Raw genomic sequence first — 22,935 nt, forward strand, 5'->3', positions numbered from 1 at the left:
TTCAAACCGTTTGGTGCTAACGTCAGTTAATGAGCGAATCAAGGAATGGGTTCTAGAGCGCTCGTTCGATGACAACAGGCCCTCTCGCAAGCAGACGGAGAGCTTGTCTGGTGTTGGAACGCCTGTTCGGACGATCGCTTGAACCCATTCCATAATTTGCTCATATGTGGGGACCAATCAGCGCCTGCGTCCAAAATTTGGACGATTCCAGACGTTAAGATGGTCCGCGTTCCCAGACGGAAACACAGAGAAGCGATTGTACATAGTGTATAATGAATGTCAGAGCTAGAAGCGACTGTATATAGTATATATTGAACGCCGGAGCGAACTACTTTCCGGATGGTACCCAGGCTAGCCTAACTCTGCAATGCCAGCAGTATTAGTCACTTTGATCAATGGATAGTCAATAATCCAAGTTTCAGCACCAAGGACAGAACATGTTACATTTTTTTTAAATCCTGCTTTTACATTGGCACACACACATACTCACTCTATTGCCACATGTATCAGCAAGGTAAGTCAAATGTAAGGCCTTAATTTGACCGGTACTGACCTTTGACCTGTCAGGGTCGCAGTAATCCAGCAGCGTGTCGCAGAAGTGGTAGCCCATGGCCTCGAAGTCTGCTGCGTTGAAGTGGTACCCCTTCATCTTACCCCTTGTGGACCCAGCAAAGGTCGCCTGAGGACAGGGCAAGAGTTTGTTTGTTTGTTATTTCCCTTGTAGTGCATAGTTTCAGTATTTCAGTAACAGGATAGATATTTATAGTGAGGGGTTGCAAGCAGCTAGCTCTTCCAAGGATTGAGCTTGGGTCTCCCAGCTACCAACTAATTGAAACCTGGATCTCAACTGTGAGGTTGCCACTTGTTGAGGTACAGGGATGTCCTACAAAATAGAGAAACCTTTTCCTTATCCTGAGCCTGGCTGATTAATCTAATCTACTGATCTATGAAAACAAATGTTCATTCCCTTTAGCATTGATTAACTAGTTTCCATGGCGTCAATAAATACCTTACAAGGACCCGGCAAAGGTCGACTGAGGACAGGACAAGAGAGTGTATCCTATGACCTTCCCCTTAACCTGAGCCTGGCTAATTAATCTAATATATTGATCTTTGAAAACAAAAGACTTCTGCCTTGACAAACTGGTTTCCAGACCATCCATAAATACAATTACCCCACATCAGGCTTTTAGCTAGGATTTTTTGATAGGGAGTCCAAACTTATTGGTGAGTCGCGGTAAGTGACTATTGTAGGGGGGTCTGGGGGCATCCACCTCCCGTGGTGCAGAGTTTTTGATGATTTTAAGTTAAAACAGTGCATTCTAAGGTATCCTAAGAGGCAAAAATACTGTTACAGATGTCACAGTAGAAGACTGTGGCCACAGATGACCTGGTAGCATCCCTGGTCAATCAGAATTTCATGCTTGTTAGAGGATTATCTCCCCAGTATAGGGCGTCCAGGGGCATCAAATTTCTTGTTGTTCTAAAAAAAGGGCGTCCAGATGACGCGTTGACGCATGCCTGGCTAAAAGCCTGCCCCACATGGACCTTGACAAAGGTCACCTAAGGACAAGGCAAGAGAGTGTATCTTAACCTTCCCCTTAACCTTCCAATGATTAATCTAATATTGATCTTTTAAACTGAAAAGACTAGTCTCTTCTGCTTTGACAAACTGGGTTCCAGACCATCCATAGATACAATTACCCCACATGGACCTTGGCAAAGGTCACCTAAGGACAAGGCAAGAGAGTGTATCCTATTACCTTCCCCTTAACCTTGGCCTGGCTGATTAATCTAATATATTGACCTAAGAAAAAAGAAGCATGGTCCCTTCAGCTTTGACAAACTAATTCCCATGGCACCCATGTCAACACAATTACCCCAAGTGAACCAACGGACCTGGCAAAAGTCACCTAAGGACAGGGCAAGAGAGAACATCAACCTCCTCCCTATTGCATATAGTCTGTGCCATTGATTTCACTTATTGATCTAAGAAATCAGAAGTGTAGTTCCTTCAGCTTTGACAAACTGGATCCTAAGGCACCAGTATCAACACAAGTACCTCAAGTGAACCATTAGACCTGGCAAAAGTCACCTAAGGACAGATTGATTTCACTTATTGATCTAAGACAAGAAATGTGTTGTCCCTTCAGCTTTGACAAACTGCTTTCCAGGGAGCCCATAAATTATAGCCACCTTAAAGCAAACCCGTTGAATGTCGCCTGAGGTTAATACAAGAAGGTACATTTACCTTCCCTACCCTGAGACCCATTTATTCTCTTGTTCATTTGGCAATCTTATAGGTCCCATCAATTTTATCCTAGTTTCCCATGAACAAAATTGCGACTCACATGGACCCAGCAAAAGTCACCTGAGGACAGGACAGAGTGCTTTCTGAGACCATTAATTGCTAACCCTTTGGCAACCTTAAAAAAACATCTGTCCCCTGAGTTTTCACAAACTGCCTTTGAGGGATCCTATTGACACAATAACGTTATGAGGGCTCAGCAACAGTTGCCTGAGGCCAGCAAAGTACATCAACTTTCTACCTAACATACAGTAGGGCTGTCTGTTCATACATTTACTGATTCTTCACAATAAAACAGTGCAACATTCTCAATCACATGATAAAACAGTGCAACATTCTCAATCAATTGTTTGACACATGTATCTTAAAAGGGTACTCTACAAGATACTCCTATGTTCGTATTTTGTATATTTGGGCTCCCAGAAAACTCAGTTTAGGTTACTGAAAAGACAACCCAATTATATCCATTTCCAAGATTACTCATTACAAATAAAAACAAATAAAACACAAAATACGGAGTATGCTGTATCATTCATAGATGTAAGAAATAGTCCTACCTCCATGGTGTAGGCGCTCATGATGCTCATGTGCCACATGACGATTATATTAATGTTCAAGATTAATCAAATAAAACATAAAACACAGAGTATGCTGTATTATTCATAGATGTAAGAAATAGCCGTACCTCCATGGTGTAGGCGTTCATGATGCCCGTGTGCCACATGACGATCCTGCCGGTCCCCTCCTTACTCTTCTGCACCTTGAACTTGCACCCGTTGTACGAGAACTACACAAAACAAAAAGGTTGTAACTTAGTGCACTGCAATGAGGACAAATGTTTTGTAGATAGGCTAGTTATAATGATGACAACTGGTTCCATTCTGCAATATACACAGGAATACAGGAAAAAAGACTCTTTCTCAACAAGTTACTGAAGGATAACCTGTGGAACAGTGCCAAGTAGAAATCAACATCCTTTGAATGTTGGTTGAGGAAGTTAAGCCTGGCCAAAGGCAAACATTACACTTCATTGATTGAGCAGCAAATTATGCTGTAAGCTTGTTTTTTTTTTTTAAATCACCTCACATTTCGTTTCAAAATTGATAAAAGAAAAAACAATTTTACCATACTTTTCTGTGCCACTCCGCATTGGGGAAACCACTTGAAACACTTTTCTTGTTTCGAACCAAACACTACACAATCATAAACCAGCAGTCTTATGTACCTTTTCCCCAGCATTTTTCTGCATCATGAGAGGGAAGACGCGCTCCTTCAGTCTCTTCTCGGGGTCGTATCTGTTCTCACAGCCGTAGATGAACACGTTCTGCTTCCGGCTGTGGCCGTGCAGGTCGCAGTACACGATCACTTCTCTCTCCTCACATAATCTGGGGGACAGGGATCAAGGAAATATGTTTTAAACACGTTCTGTTTCCTACTGTGGCCGTGCAGGTCACAGTACACGATCACTTCTCTCTCCTCACATAATCTGGGAAAAGGGATCAAGGTTGTAGATAAAAGATTCTGAATTGTTGCAGGTACATGTATGTCTTTCAGTACAAAATTTCATCTCTCTTGGTATCTAATAATCTAACAGAAGATTGATGTTTGTGCAAACTTAAGTTAAACTTAAAGAGGGATGTTTCTGATACCAGGATTTTGCAAAACAAATGCATGTAACAGGTTTTGACACCATATACTGGTACTGGACAATACAGCATAGATCTTTAGTCTTAAAGATGCAAGTCAATAAACATAATGTGTATCTTAGTTTGTAACAGAAGACAATTCAGCTTTTATTGTTTGCATTTCTGTCTGAAAAGGAACCAAACACAAATATAGGAATAAAAAAGAAGGTAACATCCATGGCTCTTATACTGTAAATGCAGAAATGTTCATGGTGTTATTTTTCCATTATAGTTTTTTACTACAGTCTATGGCGTTACGACAAACTTAAAACCACCACGAAGACTCCATTTCCCGCTATCGCAAAAGTAGATCCCTGCGAACTGAAACGCATTTACAGTGTTACGTTATATTTCTGAGGCTTTCAAGTATTATTATAAAGGACGTCTCCCCACCTTCTGACCATCATCTTGGTGTGCCAGACGGACGGAAACGACTCCTTCAGGACGGACTTGTAGTTGCGGTTCAGGTCTCGGCCAGCGAGCGAACAGCGGTAGTTCCCCACAATCACCCCGTCGGGGTTCAACATTGGCACAATCTTGAAGATAAAGGTGTCACGTAGAAGCTACAGGGAGAGATCAAAAGATTCGTTAATTTTGATTTTCTTTAATCTTTGTACAGATTAAAGAGGATATCTTGAAAGGGGCAAGCAGGATACCAGTAATCCCATTTCTAAATAATAAATTTGTTTTGTTACTGCTGCCGTTTATCGAAACCATTTTTCTTTGGCCTCCTTCTTCATGTTGAAAATGGTCTTCTCACTCTTCTGCCAATCCTCGCATACCAGACAATGCTAAGGAAGTTGAGGAAGCACTCTATGAAACAGTCATAGTGATTTGTAGCCTCTTGTGTGCATCATAAATAGAAAGTACATAATTCGTGGGACATTTTCCTGACCTTTGCATCGGCAGAGCTGCCGCTGAGGTAGTCGAGGAAGCCCTTCATCATCCAGGAGGCATTGGTCTCCCCGGGGTGGACACGGGCAGACAGGACAACTGCCTTCTTTACCTGGTACCATGGGAACAACAGTTAGCATAGGAAACATTATCCTAAACCCTAACCTTAACAGGGGCAGACAGGACAATTGCCTTCTTTTTCTTTCTTTTTTAAAAACGGCCCTCTTTACCTGCAACCACAGGAACAACAGTCAGCATAGGAACTCTCCATTAACCTACTAAACCCTAACCTTAACATAGGCAGACAGGACAACTGCCTTCTTAACCTTAGCAACACATCTTAAGTCAGTGGATAACATCTGAAACCTCTGACCGTTTCCAAGATCATGTCCAGTTGCTTGTGAAACTGCATCATTTTGGCATATCTTATTACCTCAGAGATATCTAACCTTCATCGAAATAGGAACAGCAATCAGCATACAGTTGACAGTGTTGGTGAAATACATGTATTGATGCAGAACCTATTCCTTCTGTTACCAGTCAGAGTTATTGTTTGCACCATAGTCTTTAATCACTTCCGCTACCGTGATAACTTTTCTCAAACCTGATAAGCAAAGGGTGTAAGATTGTTTTCACTCAAAATAGAGATGATTATTTGCAGGGCTTTGTCTAAAAATGTACACAGGGGCGATAAATCCATAATGGAAACAAAACAAAGACTTTAAGTAACAAGTTCACAGGGAAGCTAAGATCATATGACTTTGCACTGTGATATTGCACAACAAAAGCTGTGTTCCAACCTTTGCGTCCTCTGGGTTCTTGGAAGGATTAGTGATGGTGAGGACGTACACCAGGTTCCCTGCCAGTGTTCTACACAGAACCCTCTGTCTGCAGTACTTGGACCGCACTGGGTCATTTGCCATCTTCAAGAGGTAGTCCTGTGGATAGAAAATTTGGGATGAAGGTACAGTAAATGTATGCCAGAACGTGTGAGAAGGTCTTTTTTACAATGTGAATAATAAATTATTCATTTTCCTTGTCAATGTTCCCTTTTTCTTGTCAACTTTCTTATATTACATGTTTATAGAATGTTGTATAATGGGTGTGAAAGGACAAACAAGTGTGTGTATATTTCTCTAACAAATATAAGTATCAGTTGAAAGGGTACAATGCAATCATACTATACAGGGACATGGTATATCCAGAAGATATATTTTCTACAGTCAATATGCTAGAAATGAGTTAAACAGGATTAAAACTCAGCATTTCCTGGCAAAAAAACATTTTGTTTGCAGGGACTTCAATGATCCAATGAGACAGCAATATGGTCAAGACTATCTGAGGTACAATTCCTTCCTCTTACCTGTAAGTCTGAGTAGGTGTAGGGGTAACAGTGGGCGAAGAAGTAATTATCATTGTCATTGGGAAAGGAGCAGGTCCAGGTCAGGGAGTAGTAACATTTGTCACTCCTCAGGTTTATTCTGGAAATAAGAGATTAAGAAAATATTGATGACAGGAGCCCTGGGAGTTAACCTAAGTTAATTAGCTGTAATGAATTGTTTAAGGACAGGGTATGCAAACAACACATAGTATCAAATGATTCCCCTAACTTCTCCTTTTTGTACTGCTACAGCAACAAATAAACCAAGAACAATTATAAGACAAAATATGAATTGTAGGTTTACCTCCTTGACCATGCAGCAAGAGAAAGATATAGAGATGTCAGTGAATGTCAGTCAACAATTAGCAATGTATTTGTCACCATTTACATTAAACATTAGTTCAAATAAACAAATATGATATTGAGAAATCTGAAGATAACATGTAAGTGCATAATCATCTACATTTTCAAAGATATACCAAGCATGAGTTTAGTCAATAAACATGAAGGTGTGCCCTTACCTAACATTGTTCTTGTAGTACTTGATGTTTTCCCCTACTCGTAACCAGCCAGTCTTCTTGGTATGTGCGTCGTGTTCGCTGTACATAAGGGGCTTCAGACCCATGTTGTAGAGGCTGCCGCCCTGGGTGGGGATGAAACAAAACCATGGTCAGGCATTATTATTTGAGATAGATATAATTGGATGCCTGCAGAAGCAAAAGGGTAAAACAAGCAACACTGTCCACTTACTTTATCTTGCATTGCTAGAATACCTACTCGAATGTAAAATTACTAAAATTATAAGGAGAATCATTTGCTTGTTTTGTTGAAATATTCTCTCCAACATTAAGCCCTGACAGTTTGTTCAACAATTCAAATTCCTTAAGCCCCAGCATAGTGTATGATATAGTACCATAGTACGTCTTTGCTACAGCTTATTGGAAATTCTGGCAGAGATGGTAGTGACACTGACTCATTCAAAATTTGAGATCAATATTATTTTGATTATAAAAGAGGTTATCAAAGGAAAGACTAATAGATAATGTTGCATGTGCATGGCTTTGTACCTTCAACAAGTTGACTATAGTGAATCTGTAAGTGTGTCCCTTCTTGGCGTTCTGTACCCTGAAGTAGAACCACTGGGTGTGCTTGTCTGTGTACAGGTCCTGCCTCAGGTACAGCTCGTAGTCAAACTCACCTCTGGGGGAAAGGAAGAAATATTTCAGAAGTTAGGTTTGTATGGAAGCAAAATTCATTCCTGAGCAAGGGGAAATAATTTATTAATAATAATTTTTAAAAAGTTACGTTAACTTTGTATCCAAAATGTTCAGTGTCCTGTAGTAGCACTGCTGTGTGTTTTCCTGCATACACATCATGTCCTGAGCAAGATTCAATACAACTTTGTACAGAAGAAATGCTGAACGTACACTGTAAGAAGTTTAAATGTAATTTGCGAGTATAGAAAGTATAGAAATTTATTACTATTTAAGAAGGAGCAAACTATATATTACATGCCTCAGCTCCCCTAAGTGTGATTTAATATATTAATTAAATGATCACTGCAAACTTGTTGCAGTAATCAATCTTTGAAATAGCTGTCTCTAACTGGCAAAGCCAGTAGACAGACAATAATGTTACTGCTTGCAAACACAATCTTTATATTGTATAGCTTCATCATATCACTCCAACACTTACACTTGCACTGCTTTCATGAGGTTTCCACTTTCGAATCTGGACTCGAAGATGAGCGTCTTGTCGTTCTCATCCTTCAACTTCACAGTGATGTCCTTCAGTGGACCTCGACTGCCCCCTACCCGCGACCGCATGAACTGCAGGTACAGGAATGGATCATGGTGAATATTGGTCAGATCACAATCACAGACAAGTAAAGGAGATATAAAGATAGAAAAGTACACATCACTTCCAAGCAGAATATTCAGTCCTCTCAACAAGTCCCATTTACTCTGCGAGAATTTGAAGTCAACAGATGTCATGTACTTTAAAAATAATAATACTTAGAAGCCCATTGCATGTGCTAAATTTGAATTTTTAGTGTGATTTAATATTCTGTGTTGGATGTTATAGGACTACCATGGCGCTTTGTGATGTACAACATATAGTCTTCCTAGTGTTTCAACTATTACCATGAGCTCAAAACAAATGTCTGGTGGTAGATAAAGAAGAGCCAATGTGTGGAATATCTTGACATAGATTCTCAGTGCATTTATCTTTACATAATATTATGTACATGTATGTCTCAATGCATCCAGCAACATGCTTGGTACCTCTGGCTTCCTCCATCAATATGGTTTGCAGCATGTAAACATATATTTGTACATATAAGTTATCAAAATGAGGGAAGATGTACACATTGCATAATACTCTTGATTGTAGTACTAGGCATACTCTTGGAACAAACAGGTTTATACCAAGACAAGTTAGTGCAACATTTAATTCAGCTACCATAAACAACTGTGTTACAGTTACAATGAATCAGCTTAATGTTGAATACTATGTCATAAAGCCATAACCCTCTTATTTCTAGTGCACACAGCTACAGACTATAATGCGCTATGTGTTACTGAACTGAATAAAAGCAAGGGAGTTAATCAAAGTAAAAATTCATTTTTCCTTATTATCATGGTGTGTACGACCTACATTCACTATAGGGTTTTGTATAGGTTTAATATGTAATCTGTATTTGTATCTTTGAAGCATAAATGTTGAGGTAAATGTGACAAAACTGTTGATAGAATTTATTTAGGGTACTCACATAAGCTTCCCTGAGTGTCTCACAGAAGTACACGACTCTGCCCTCCCCCTCGATGCCCCGCACCATCGGGGTCCTCTCCTGGTTGGTCTGTACATAGAAGGGTTCCCTGAAGGGGGGCGTCCACTCTATGTGCCTTATTCTAGCCTTCAGGACCTGCGAACAGAAAATATTGCAGAAACATGTTACCTTTAGGTAGTGACTTTGATTCAGTAGTTTGGTAGTGTACAGAATCCTACTTAATGATAATATGAATGGTGCAGTCATGATCAGTGGCTCTGTTGCCCAGACAAGTTCTAACTTATATTACATTGCAATGAAATAAACCTTGATGTTCTTGTAAGAAGTTGTTGTAAGATATCACTTCCAATGTTTCAGGGGAGAGGGGCAAATATTAGTCATTTCAATTGGAACACTAGAGAAAGATCACAAGCATTCTGGTGCTGTCTATAAGTATAAGTATACTAGTATGATGCAAAGGGTAACCTAGTTGACATACACAGATCAACTTCCAAATTCTTTTTCATGAAATGATTTCAACACAAAGACTATGCCTTAGAAGATGATATATTTGTTTTCACGGATGTATCCCAAATCGGTTACATGGGTTTTAGCGAGAGCGCAGACGTGATATCGATGATGACATGATGATGATGAAATACACGATGCTCAAACATGGTAACATGGCAAAATATCATAAAAGACATGTAACTCTTAGAGAGGGAGAGTTGACCTAGTCCACAGAGGAGCCTGATATGAATTATGATCAAGACATTGCTAAATTATGTCAGTAACCACATGACCATAACCATTCCGTTGACTCACCGGCATCTCAGCAGGGAACCTAGGAGCCTGCTGCGGCCCCAGCTCCTTGGTGAGTGCATACAGGTTCCGAGGCTCACGCAGCTTCGGCACACGCTTGCCATGCTGGTAGTGGAACACGATCTGGGTGGTTTTTCTCAGCAAGTCATCGCAGAGTCTGTTATCTGTGGACGGATCAAAATGACATGTTTTAGCATAAACATCTATATATTGTAAAGCACAGCATAACTCTCGATACTACTCTAAGAATACCTCTAGGCAGACAATAAGGGTTCGACTGGTAATTGACTTAAGAATTTGTGTTACATGTTGTTGGATAGCCACACATCAACCTAAACAGACTTGGAGTGTGTAACTTCTGCCAAAATGGCACATAATGTTCAAATTGGCACAGTTTTTATACTTCTAACACTTGAAAAAGTCTGTGTAGTAATTCAACTTACCATACATTTCTTTTGGTACTGTCTAAACCCAAATTATAAAATATCGCTGTGCTGTCAATCCATGAAGAATTCTTTTTGATTAGCATTTCATTGCTAGAATCAATAATCAAAATCCAAATTCTACTGGTCCTCGTTATGAACCATAAAATGCTTGTTGCTAGTTTCTGAAACAGATAGTGAAATTTAAAAAAAAATACAATATCATGTCACTTGGAGAGTTACATTGCAAACTCTGGAACAGGGTCTCTGTATACTCACCTACATTCTGTACGCTGTTTGACCGTTTGACTGTCTTGACGAGAGCATGGTTCTCATACTCATCTTCCTCATCCACATCCATGGCATCATGGTCGCTGTAACCCCCGCGATACCCTCGCGTCCGCTGCCACTGCTCGAAGGCCGAGAAGCTGGACCTGTAGCCTTCATTTCTCCCTGTGGTAAAACAAATAACAGCCTACATGAAGTACTGAAATTTCATAACCCACAACGACGTCATTCCTGTAACCAACATTGTAGGACTGTATTCATTGCCACTGCTCAAAAAGCAGAAGCTGTAACCTTCATTTCTCCCTGTAATAAAACAGGGAACAGCCTACTTGTAATTTCAAATCCACAACAACATCACCACTGTGATGCCATTGCTGTTAACCCACATGGTACAATCATGTCACTGTACTGCCATTGCTCAAAGGCTGAGAAGGAGGCCCACTTGTGTGGTGAATTTTAATAAACAAATAAACAAAATAAACAAAAATATTCCGGGAGCTGCAAGGCGTCCCACGGGGCCATGTAGGGGTAATGCCCAGAAGTGCAAAAAAACTACAACTCGTGAACTGCCCAGCTGAACTGAAATGAACGGACCTAAGCCTAAAGAAGCAACTGTTAGGGGCTTCAATCCTTATAAGACAATGGTTTATACTCAATGTGGATGGAGAGTCATACATTTGAAGATGATTTGTTTCTGGTCAGCTCAAATCCTTAATGTCTTTTTTTTATTTCTCATTTACTACTTGAATCAAGAACAAGCACTTAACTACAGAAAAATTATTATCAAGCATAATAGTGGTCAACAAATCAGATTAGACACACTTTGACCTTCAACCTGCTAAAGGAAGCTGTTTAGCATTAAATGTGTGTTCCTTATGGGTAAGGAGGAAGAGAGAAGACTCGATGGTACTCCACATATGTCACTTCTGACGAGGGCTTCTAAGTGTGGCACACAACTTTGTTTGGTAGACTCCTGGGTTGAGCACACATGCACTTGTACTTTGAAATGGCAAATATAAACTGCAACTGGCAACTGTAACACTAGTACACAATACTAACAGTCACAACAGGTATGAACAAAGACCAACAAATAAATGCTTTGGAATGGACCAAGGATTATTGTTGGGGTTCCACATTTATGCTAATATTGAAAGAAAAAGAAAGTTGATGTACAAAAAAGTTTAGAGAGAAAGGCATGTACAGTCAAACTGTCCAAGAAGACTGCTAAGGGGACTAACAAAATCTATAAGGTGTAAGGAACCATCAAGATCAAACAGTGGTCGCATTGGCCATCTGGTCATTATGCAGAGGTGGGCAGTTGTAAAGGTTTGACAGTATTTACACCAAAATAACTGTTGACCCCAACATTGCACATTGTCAAAGACAAACTTTCAGCTTCATGTAAACTCCAGCAAACCTACAATGTACTTCTATCAACAGTAATACGTCTAAACCTCACTACACAAACCCAGACATGAAAGACATGATTCAAAGCCAATCAAACTTACCACACTAGGCAGCAAATCCAGCGGAACAGACAAACCAAAGATCGACAGTTACAAAACATAAACACCTAACGACCCTTACCAACTTTCACACCTGGCAAACCCACCTGTCATACTGCACCTGCGACACACCTGTCTCCTCAAGAATCACACCTGAGAGACGTCTTTGACGGAATTAGGTGGTACCAAGCACATTAAGTTCTGAGAGTCTTGCAGGCAGGTGGCACGTTTGATTGGGATTTGCCGTGCAAAGACACCAAAGCCATACTCCTGTGTAATGTTATCTTCCTGATCCCTCAAGCCGAATAACTCGCTATGGTAACACTTTCTTTCCCAGGTGCCGCATCTTGAAGCTCCAAGAAAGTGAAAACGTCTTCAAATCCAATTAAGATCGATCTGGCTGTCCCCGGACAAGGTGAAAACACACGCCGTGGCTTGGAAGTTTACGTTTTTCGCCTCAGTGGCACCACGTCGGGAGAGTGAGCCTTGATTGTGTGTGAAGTAACCATGATACGGGAGCAGACCGACAACAGATGCTTTCATGGGGAAACACCCAGATTACAATCTCTAAAAACACAAACTTTATCCCCTCTTAGTTTCTAGCAATGTAAGCAGTGGTATACTCTATATACTGATACAAAATTACTTGTGAAAGAAAAATAAAAACACTGTTTAATCTTATGTAGAGGCAGGCGTACTCTACAGTCTTTCACGGTGCACACCCCTGTTTCTAGTTGGACCGGTCCAGGTGAATAGTGGTTACACTACAACAATGGGGTCAGTGAAGTATGAAGCAGGGGAGGTAAGGGGTACTGTAGCATCACCTTTCCACCCCAGGCTAACGTTTCATCTGCCCATTCACACCCCGAAATTACCTCTGAAGACCCGGCCATACACCGGCACTGACCAGGGTCTCGCTATCACGTCAGACATTCGGGGAAAGGCAAACAAACATGGCGTCAGAAGGTCTGTATCTGTATCAGGGAAAGTTTTGGATCAGTGTCATCAAAACAGGAGACGGAGAGATAACCAAACTGTGAAACTTTCGCTGCAATCTTTAAGAGACCGACCAAATGGCATGGGACGAGGAATTTCAGCTATTTCACAAAAACAAGAAAGGCCAGGATGGCATAGAAGTTGATATACAAAGAAAAGCACTAGATAACATCATCAAGAGAAAGCTGAAATAAGAACAAGATGAACACTTTCACTGTGAGTTTTCCTTCATCAATACACACGCAGACACTTTCAGTTATCTTTTATGTACTAAGAAATGGCCAAAGTTAGGTTATTTTTTGGGTAGCAAGTCCAAAGACTGTCAAAAATGTTAGTCATTGATTTCTAAACGCCACATATAGGAAATTAACTCAGAGTTTACATATTTGGGTCTTACACAGTGGTGACCTTTATCACTACCAGGTAGCCAAACATTTACTCCAACATGAACCTCCGCCATCGCATGCACCGCTGCACTTTGGGTATTGAGTTCAGCAGTGTGCATGCCATTCCTGTGTTACACAGCAGGGTATCCATGTTACCTGGGACTCTCAAGTGCTTACTGTGTCCCACTGCAGTGTTTGAGGGAAAGGTTTGTAGTTAAACATCACCATGTTTCCCTCCAGAGGCCACACAAATGTGCAGGAGTGTTTATAGGATCAAAATGTCATTGGAACGGAGCTAGCGGCTTGAATGTTGAACCATCTGCGTGTGTATCTGTATGAACCTAGAATACCACCTGTTTCAGTTATTGATTATCCCACACCTGTATCACTGTAATCACCCTCACACCTGTAATTAAAAGGCCCATCTTTCAATACAAAAGTGCTATTATAATAACTTCTGAAAAGATGCCAAAATTATAAGTTGCTATAGTCATATTGAGCATTGGCATGATTTAAAATTAATCATGTTTTGTTTATTCCCATTACTGTTTTCTTAGTTGAATAGGCCTTAAGGGAAGAATTGGCCTAAGTATACATTTTCAAATTGATCTGTAAACGCAGCTCTAAAAGTGGAAAGGTGAACAAAATACAGGTGTGGGGCCTGATCCTGGTTCTGTTTTCTATCAACCTATGTCCATTTAATACTTTGTTATTTTACAATTTGTTATTATATAGCAACAATGCCTCATTTTCAAAAGGCTTATAATATTTTTGCAAGGAAAGGAGCAGATTATAGAAAAACCATTATCAATGAAGACCAACAAAAAGGAACCAAACAGTTTCTGTTGAAAGCAATTGTGCACTGAAGATATCTTTTGTACCTATAAGAAAAATTGATAAGTACGTCATCAATTGGCCAGGTCTGATCCCATCTGACAGGCTATATTGAATGTTTGTCTCATCTATCATTGATCGTTAAATCCCTCCTGTCAGAACTGGATCAGACAACCTTTCAGGCAGACAACTGTGTCAGGGCCAGCTGGAGGTTATCACTAATTAATGGGCTTTCACTACACATACAAATGTTTCTTCCATGCTATTCTCATGAGACAGAAGGATGCCAATAGTTATCTTCTACAGTATTGTTTTGATGTGTTGAGTGCACTCAAGGAAAGAGTACCAGTAAGGAGTATGTATATCCTACACATCCTGTTTGATTGTTGCATTTTTTAACCAAAAAGTAACACCTTATTTGAAAGTGGTACAATTCTCATTTGCAAGACAAATATTCCCTCTCGTCATGGTAGCTTTTTTCGTTATAAAAATACAGATGATCTGATGATCATGGTTGATTTGACAAATTTCCTACAAATTGTAGATTTAGATTTAATACTTTAACAAAGATATATAACTTCTACAGCTTACTAGTACTTCCTGTACTACAACACGAACAGTAATAATGAAAAAAGCTCCATTTAATGATAATTCAAAAATAATTCTGACTATAGATCTCAATACTAAAATGTTGTTTTCATCCCCAAGTATATTCAACAGGAGCTTAGGCATCACAAAACAAACGTACTAAAGTCTAAGCCTTAATTGCCAATTAATTGTACAAGTGTGAAATATTGGGAATGATCAATCAGAGCTACGCAAACAGTAACGGCAGTTCTAATGGCACTAAATCAAGGTTGGTCCTGGGCATGGTCAGCATGTAAGGCCTAAGGAAAAAAATGTTGTGTTTCCTGTTTCAGTCCAGAAGAAAAAAACATTAGGGTCGGTACATGTAGGTAGGGATTATTTTTGTTTTCTTGTATTTTTTTTAGGCTGGCCAAAACTCTAGTGTGACATATTGCAATACAGGTGAACAAAGCAAACTGAAATGCATGAGGTCACTGATGTCAAACCTGAATGTTGTGTATAATACTATTAATAGGTACATTTATGCTTCATCAGATAGGACATGCAGTCAGTGTTTTTACTTCAATAGAAAGTAGGCCGAATATAAATTCTGGAAAGCTACATGATTCAACTGCCCACCCCAAAAAAGTCTAGGGTTGGCAGGTAGAAAACAGGAAACACAACATTTTTTTCCATGGCCATTTTGTTCATCAAGTGGTCAATGAGATACTCATCCATTAAGTAAAAGAGTTAGAACTGCCACTAGTTACTACGATCCTTCATAACCCACATTCCGCAGTCATGTTACATAAACTCAGAGTTGTTGAAAGCACAACTGTGTATATTCCCTAGTACTTTCTGATATTATTTGACAGCTGTTATGAATAATTTACAAAGTAAGCATGCCTCTTCAGTCTGCACTGCTGCTGTTCCTAGCAACAACCTTTTAAAAGTCATAACACGTTAACAAAGCTTGCCATTGATTCAGAATGGCTGTCTCAGGATATTACAATGCTACTCTCATACAGGACAAATAAGAACAAGAAGGGAGGACTTTGTGTACGTGTGACAATCGCTTCAAACGAGAAAACAATTAGACTTCAAAGGGTCAAGGCTGTTGTGGGGTAAGGAGGTTAATGACAGCAGAGTACGAAGGTCACAGTCATTCGTTTGCCTGATTACTCTTTTTAACAAAGTAAAATTCAACACAAAGCAAGAGAACCTAAGGCTTGTAATGCCAATGAGCTGCTGAAAAATTCCATCTAAGATCATCATTTTTAATTATGTACTTTTGGAACCTTTGCTCTAGAATATGAGTTCAGCAACTGTGTACCACCATCTCTAACTTATTCCTAAAAAATTGATTGGCACAAATACGAAATGCCTAATAGTAGTTATCTATAGTAGGTACCATATACTGTAAATGCAGAAACTTTTGAGGTGGATTAATGTTTGCGTTTTTTGCGGCGGCCGCTTCACCGCGAACTTAAAACCACCGTGAGAATTTTTCCGAGGCAATAAGAGACTACAGTGCCTGGTGATACCGCGAAATTAAAACCGCCGCGAAAAGTCCTTTTTCCCGCTACCGCGAAATTAAATCCCCGCAAACTTAAATGCATTTACAGTATCTAAAGTATAGAAGGGACAGACTGGCTACAAACCATGTATATCTGTTTATCAGTAAGCTGAGCACTGTGAACATTCTGGAAGTTGTATATAACATCTAACTTTCTAGAGTTGTACTGTAGCACTGTAATGAAATTGTTACTCTACTAAAACTGTTTGCCTTGGTCCAGTTGGTGACCTAAATACCAGGTAGTGCAAAATCATTGCAAAATCCTTCTTGAGTACATGTTCCACTATATCCTAGCTACTGAAAAATTGATTATATAAGCACAGATGAGAAAGCCCACCTACAGTTGGGAAAAGGACTATTCTGTAAGCTGTATATAACACACATATAACTTTCTATAGCAGCATGCAGTGCAATCACCACTTGACTGAAACTTTTACTTTTAATGTTTATGACATAGCTACTGAAAAATTGATGAGTATACAAAGGAGAAAACTCACCTATAGGAGGAAGGGCTTCTTTACAAGCCATATTTTTCACCTGTTACGAGCTCAGCAATTATGTATCAGTTTTACATGCAAGCTGTACCTTCCTAAGTAACAGTACAGCAGGGTATCATTACTGACACATATAGTAGGTGAAATTACCACTGTACTGAAACAGCTTCTCTTGGACCAACTTTATAAGAAGCTATGTAGGTGACAGGTGGCTTAAAGAGTGACAAATCAGCACACATCCTGCTTGTGGGAAAGGTTACTCATCGTGTGTCACTCAGGAGTCAAAAATCTCTCTCGCAAACTCCCCAATCCCTCTCCAACAGCCCTCCACGCCGCCATACAATACTCCACATCCCACTCTCATCCCTCCTACCCAGACACAGTAGTCATAACAGCCGGCAAAATAGAGGCATATCGGGGACGGTAACAATGCACCAAAGCCTCACACGAGTGGCAACATATACACGTATGTCCCACTGCAATAACGCACTCTGCACGGATTATTGCAACGCGAACAATAAGCGAACTATGCTTGACTGGCACTTGCATATAGAGTGTTGGAGAAGAGACTGTTGATTACAGCTCAGTGCTGTACAGTGCAGTCCTTCAGCGAGAGTAAGTCCTCAATGTTACTTCAGAGAGATTGACACTACAGATTACAACTAAGCTTATCTGTACACAGAATCTCTTAAACCAAACTACACCGCTGGGCATGGTGTATCATGCTCTGTCTCACAACTTGGCTTTTACCCCGATGGCAAAACCACAACGTCGGCCGGCTGTGAATGGATTTGAACTGCATGTTTACAAAACAAGAGATCAGCGTGCATGCCTACCTGCGTCGGCAGGTGCCGTGTGGCACCGCTCCTTCCGATTCACAACGTCTTCTTCTTCGTCTTCCATTTTTCTGCCGGCAGCGGGGGAAAACCAAGAGAGAGAGACCACGCCTTTTCCTTCCTACATTGATTTTTCCCCCTCTTGAGGAGAACGCTCGTTACTCGCTGCGAGAGTCTCCACCCTGGGTGAGCACTGGTCGAGTGTCCTCTCGCCGACACAGGTCACATGTTCACTACAGCTCAACCAACTGAATAAACCTCCGCCGCCCTCGGACATGGAAACTGTATAGGGTCTCGGGAAGCCCGACCGCCGCACTGTGTGCTCAGCCGGGCGGGGGCAGGGCGGACACGTTCTCGTAACCACGGCAACCGATTGTCTTCGCAATGTAACAACTTAACACAGCCGTCCTCTCAGAGAGCACGCACAAAGGTGACGTCCGGATCCGCATGTAAATGTCTCATGGAAACAAACTCCTGCTTATGTAGCCTCCGTAAAGTCTGTTCCTCCCCCCTTGCAAGGTTGGTACGCTCCGTCCCTAATCAAAGGGAGCCGGCTCGGGTTTCGCTCCTGTGCCCGGGCGACCGATCGTCCGTTATTCACCCCCCGACACACCTGTAAGCAGACCCTTGTTTGCGCTCAAGCACCGGGTTTCACCCGCGCCTCTGTCCAAACAGCGCCCTATTAAATTTTTATAAAACTGACCCCCCGCACTCCTGTTGGTTCTGTTCAACTCCCTTTCACATTTCTACTGTTGGCGATCTCCGGAACAATGCCTGTTGCCAAGCGATGGTAGCCTGTTGACACTATGATAAACCATTAGCGAGGGGTTAGGCAAATGTCATTAGCTTTGGGGGTTGAAAGCAAAACCTGGCTGCAACATACTTTCCGTAACTAATTGTAATGAGGTTATTTTGCAAGCTGGCGGAAAAAACAAGTTGACTTGTCAGCAGACAACCCTCAAAGTAAGTTGTGATTCAGAACCATCCTACAGTTTACTTGCATTGTAATAATACATCAATGTATTTCTTAAGTTTATAGCAAGGCAAATTTGTTTATAGACACACTATCTGTTTAGACCTTAGAGGTAAACCCGCAAACTTGCGTGGAATTGAATGGAAATGTCAGCGCACAGCATTTCATTCAGGTTGACTACCCGTGTGGAAAATCTGATAGACTGTTGACGTATTAATAACACGACATTAGTACAGGGTTAGGTAAATGTCAGTAACAACTCACGCATGATTGAAGCAACCTGGCTGACAAATTTTTGCTTTTAGAATTATTTTCTACTATATAATCAGCAACTGTGCTGAGAAAACCTTGTCAACAGACTTAAGCAAGTAAGCAAGACTAACACATTCTGCTTTTACAATACTAGTGTTTGCAATGAAGCAAATCTTCTAATCTATCCCTTAATCTAACTATTACTCATAGTACTAGTCTTAATCATAGAAAAAAACACCTTGTTTAGCCTAGGCTATGAAAAAAAAATGGATGGGGATAGGTTGAGTGGAAGTATCAGACTGATGTAATCTAACGCAAATTTGACAGGCTGTTGACAAATCATAAAACCATTAGCACAGCAAACATTATAAAGTCCATGTAGGAGGCTACCTGGGGTCAGCATAATACTTTGGTTTTGTACGTAAAAATGAAAACTAGTAGGACGTGAGAGGGCAGAGAAGGTGCAGAGTGTCAGTTAGAATTAAGAGTTGTGGACTAACATTTTAACATATCAAAGTACCATCTGTATAACTTATTGTTTCTTCTCCTTCTTTTGCAATACATGCTAGTATAGCTACCTGTCTAGTAAACAAATTCTGTTGTTTACCTAACTTGTTGAGAGCCACTTGGGAAAGATCGAAAGTGGGTGACCAAGATTGTAAAACTTCTCTAATTTTGTTTGTGCTAATGATTCTCATTTTTATATTGGCAAAAGCTATGTATATCCTGGTTTCCATCTTTATCACTTTTTAAGTTGCGTATCAAACTCATTACCAGAAAGATAGATTTTCCCACCTTTTTTCCTTTTAAAGGACGACAATGATTCGACATTATACAGGTCAAGTATAAGTCTTATATAGTTGCTACCAGTATCTGAAATGCAGTACCACGCACAAAATACAGGTGGGGCTATTTTAACTTTTTAAGCAATTACAAACAATCAGTCTATAACTGAAAAAAAGCTTTATATCAGTGAACTACCCTTTTCTTTTAACTCCCTTTCCTGCTATTTGTATACAGTTCTCCATTTTCACTTATCATGTTTGCAAATACTGTATCAACAATTCGCAGAAACATTAGCAAAGACAAAGCACCCCATGTCGGCTAGTTTAATTGCACAATCCAAGGACACAATTTTACAGCCATGACAAATTACATTCAATCACGTTAGTTAGCTTGGGACAATGATGACAAGCTAACAACTAGGTCAAAATGCACAAAAAACACTCCTTGTTTGGCTAAAACCTGGCAAACACACCCATTATGGCCACTTCTGCGGCTGCCTGTTTTCAAAACACAGCTTCTACCCCATCAAGAGGGCTTGTACACCGGTGGCCAAACATGGTGTTTTGTGTCACGTACATCACAAAGCCTGGCTCTACTGTTACATAATTTCAGTACCATTCAGGCCTTTGTTGCTGAGAACTGAGCACCGTTTTTCCTTGACCTGTTGTTTACGAGGGGGGTTCAATAAGTTCTTGGCCTCACCAAGAAATAACAAGCACAACTCAGATTTTCAGGCACAACTTCATAGTATGAAGTCTTTTATCAATATCCTCCAAATTACAAATCATTGGAGTCATTACTTTCCAGGCATTCTTTTTTTCTAAATTAGAAGGTAAGTGGGGAGAAAAAGAAGGGTGAAGTGTGATCAGACAATTTGACCTCACACCTCAGGTTGCAGATCAATTGTCCACCTTTTTTTTTCGTTATCCCTTACCTAACGTTACTGGGTGTCGCCTGCAACATGATGATCACAATAATTTGAATTTTGGTACACATTTATATAAGACTTTATACATGTACGTGGGGTTATCAATAAGTCCCCGACTTTACCGAGAAAAAATAAGCACAGCTCAGATTTCGAAGCATAGATGTCAAGTATAAAGTCTTATATAAATATGTACCAACATTCAAATTAGTGTGATCATTACTTTGCAGGCGACACCCAGTAACGTTAGGTGAGGGAGAAGGAAAAAAACGTGGACAATTGACCTGACCTGAGTGTGTGGGTCAATTTGCGCTGCTGGAAGTTAGAAACCCAATTCTTTTTGCTTGAAATAGGAAGAGAATCATTATCAAACATTTTGACAACGTCTTTTGTTAATTTATGGCATGGGAAACTCGACCCACACATGTCTGATCACAATTCACACAACTTTTTTCTCGCCACTTACCTTCTAATTTAGGAAAAACGAATGCCTGGAAAGTAATGACTCCAATGATTTGAAATTTGGAGGATATTGATAAAAGACTTCATACTATGAAGTTGTGCCTGAAAATCTGAGTTGTGCTTGTTATTTCTTGGTGAGGCCAAGAACTTATTGAACCCCCCTCGTACCTCTATCATGTCTGAACACAACAAACATGCTGAAAAGCCGGGATCAGTGTCAGAACTTGCTTTGAACATTTGTTGACATAACAGATACATGTAAAACAGATGACTGTTCAAACTGAATACCCAAAAAATGAAACAAAGACAATTACGGACAAACTTGGCCAAAAATCGTTGAAAAAAGCAAGTAATTACACTGAGCATGAACCTCAGTGATATACTATGTTCTCAGTGATAGACAAAATTTCATTGATATAATAATAAAGATATCAATGAAAATGAAAATAATAAACTAAAGAAAATGCCTTTCTTCTCAGCTGGACAAGCATATCTGAAAATTTGCAGAGGCCTTGGCATCTGATCCTAACATGACCTTTATGCTTACATGTACCTTTTCCAATTTTCATGGTAATTTATATTACATTAAAAAGGTATGGCTGTTTTTGTATGGTTTAGTAACAGAGCTAAAAATACATTTTCGTAATCATAGCTTGACAAGGCTAAAAATATGTTAACAACAGAAGACAGAGCTGAAAATACTTTAATCCTGGCTTGACAGAGCTAAAAAAGAAGCTCTGTTCTATTGTAACAGAGAGCAACCACCTGTTGATTTGGGGTACTGCGGTACTCAGTGATTCCAACAGGTGGCGCTGCTGCTCAACTCATGTCAACTCTGACACAAGTTTGCTTGTCTCTGCAGTTTCAGATGACATTTACACTAAGTAATAGTCAACACCTGCCAACAGGTATACCTGTACGTGACTTTGACCTGATGGCTAAACAGAAAAGTTGCCAAATGTGTCTGGTAATCCGGATACAGTCTTCTGGGGGCCTCAAATTTGGGCTCAAATGTCAGTTTTTGCACGTTTCTTCTGGACAAAGTTTCTCTCCCGGCTAAAGTAATTTCATTACAAATGCATAGTTTAACAACAGAACTTCTACCAGGCAGTCGCGTTTTGCATGCTTTGAAGGTCCTGAATGCAGTTTTTACAAAGTATATCTCTTATCAACTAAGTTAGAACCCCCTTTCTCTCTGTGAAAGAACAGAATCGGGCATAAAATGATAGTCAGCACACTAAGACTGGCACAGTACATCCCACATCTAAACCACATAAGTGTAATTCCCAGATAATGGTGAAAAAAGTGCTAATTTCAAGCCAATTTGAGTGTTAAAGGATCACTTTAAGAAGGAAGGAAAACCGTTACCTTCACGTCTCATGGTCGGCTGGGGATCTACTGGCCTTACGAACATAACACCAGCTGCAAATCAGTGTCACATATCATAGTAAAGCAAATATCACACACAAGGGACTCAACGTCTGGTTAGGGTGTAGGAATTTTCACTTTTGTGCTGAAATCGTGGGGCATTGTTGGCTCAAAGTCCACACGTTCAAGTATCAAGCGCACCTGCGTCCAAAAACAATCTATTGTCTTAACGGCAAGCGAGGTAACAAATGGTACAAATGAGCGTGGCAAGATGGAGTCCTTCGATTAAAAGCCTTTTATTTGAGGGAAAGTGCTGTTTAAGTCAACCAAAGGAATTCCCTTTGTTTCTTTGTTCCCCTGTTTGTTCTTAAATCGTCAATCTTGTTACCTTGTGTCCAGGCGAGA

At 40.2% G+C, this 22,935-nt stretch overlaps 1 protein-coding gene across 9 annotated transcripts in view; it reads right to left on the reverse strand.

Moving 5' to 3' along the window:
- Positions 1 to 22,935, reverse strand: part of LOC118413175 (cytosolic carboxypeptidase 2-like) — a 54,693-nt gene that overhangs the window by 26,468 nt on the left and 5,290 nt on the right. For 7 of the 9 annotated variants that reach the window (XM_035816380.1, XM_035816376.1, XM_035816377.1 and 4 more), the window contains exons 3-15: positions 10,562 to 10,735; positions 9,864 to 10,024; positions 9,042 to 9,194; positions 7,964 to 8,097; positions 7,336 to 7,468; positions 6,790 to 6,911; positions 6,251 to 6,368; positions 5,688 to 5,825; positions 4,889 to 4,999; positions 4,387 to 4,556; positions 3,534 to 3,693; positions 2,994 to 3,095; positions 554 to 679 (exon numbers count right to left, since the gene is read on the reverse strand). In XM_035816380.1, coding sequence (XP_035672273.1) covers positions 554 to 679; positions 2,994 to 3,095; positions 3,534 to 3,693; positions 4,387 to 4,556; positions 4,889 to 4,999; positions 5,688 to 5,825; positions 6,251 to 6,368; positions 6,790 to 6,911; positions 7,336 to 7,468; positions 7,964 to 8,097; positions 9,042 to 9,194; positions 9,864 to 10,024; positions 10,562 to 10,735 — 1,802 coding nt within the window. Of the gene's footprint in view, positions 1 to 553; positions 680 to 2,993; positions 3,096 to 3,533; positions 3,694 to 4,386; positions 4,557 to 4,888; positions 5,000 to 5,687; positions 5,826 to 6,250; positions 6,369 to 6,789; positions 6,912 to 7,335; positions 7,469 to 7,963; positions 8,098 to 9,041; positions 9,195 to 9,863; positions 10,025 to 10,561; positions 10,736 to 12,182; positions 12,465 to 17,764; positions 18,015 to 22,935 lie in introns of those variants that run through there. The other 2 variants (XM_035816382.1, XM_035816378.1) reach the window with 2 other exon arrangements.

This window comes from Branchiostoma floridae, chromosome 4 (assembly GCF_000003815.2).
Source record: "Branchiostoma floridae strain S238N-H82 chromosome 4, Bfl_VNyyK, whole genome shotgun sequence".
In the NCBI taxonomy this organism is placed as follows: domain Eukaryota; kingdom Metazoa; phylum Chordata; class Leptocardii; order Amphioxiformes; family Branchiostomatidae; genus Branchiostoma; species Branchiostoma floridae.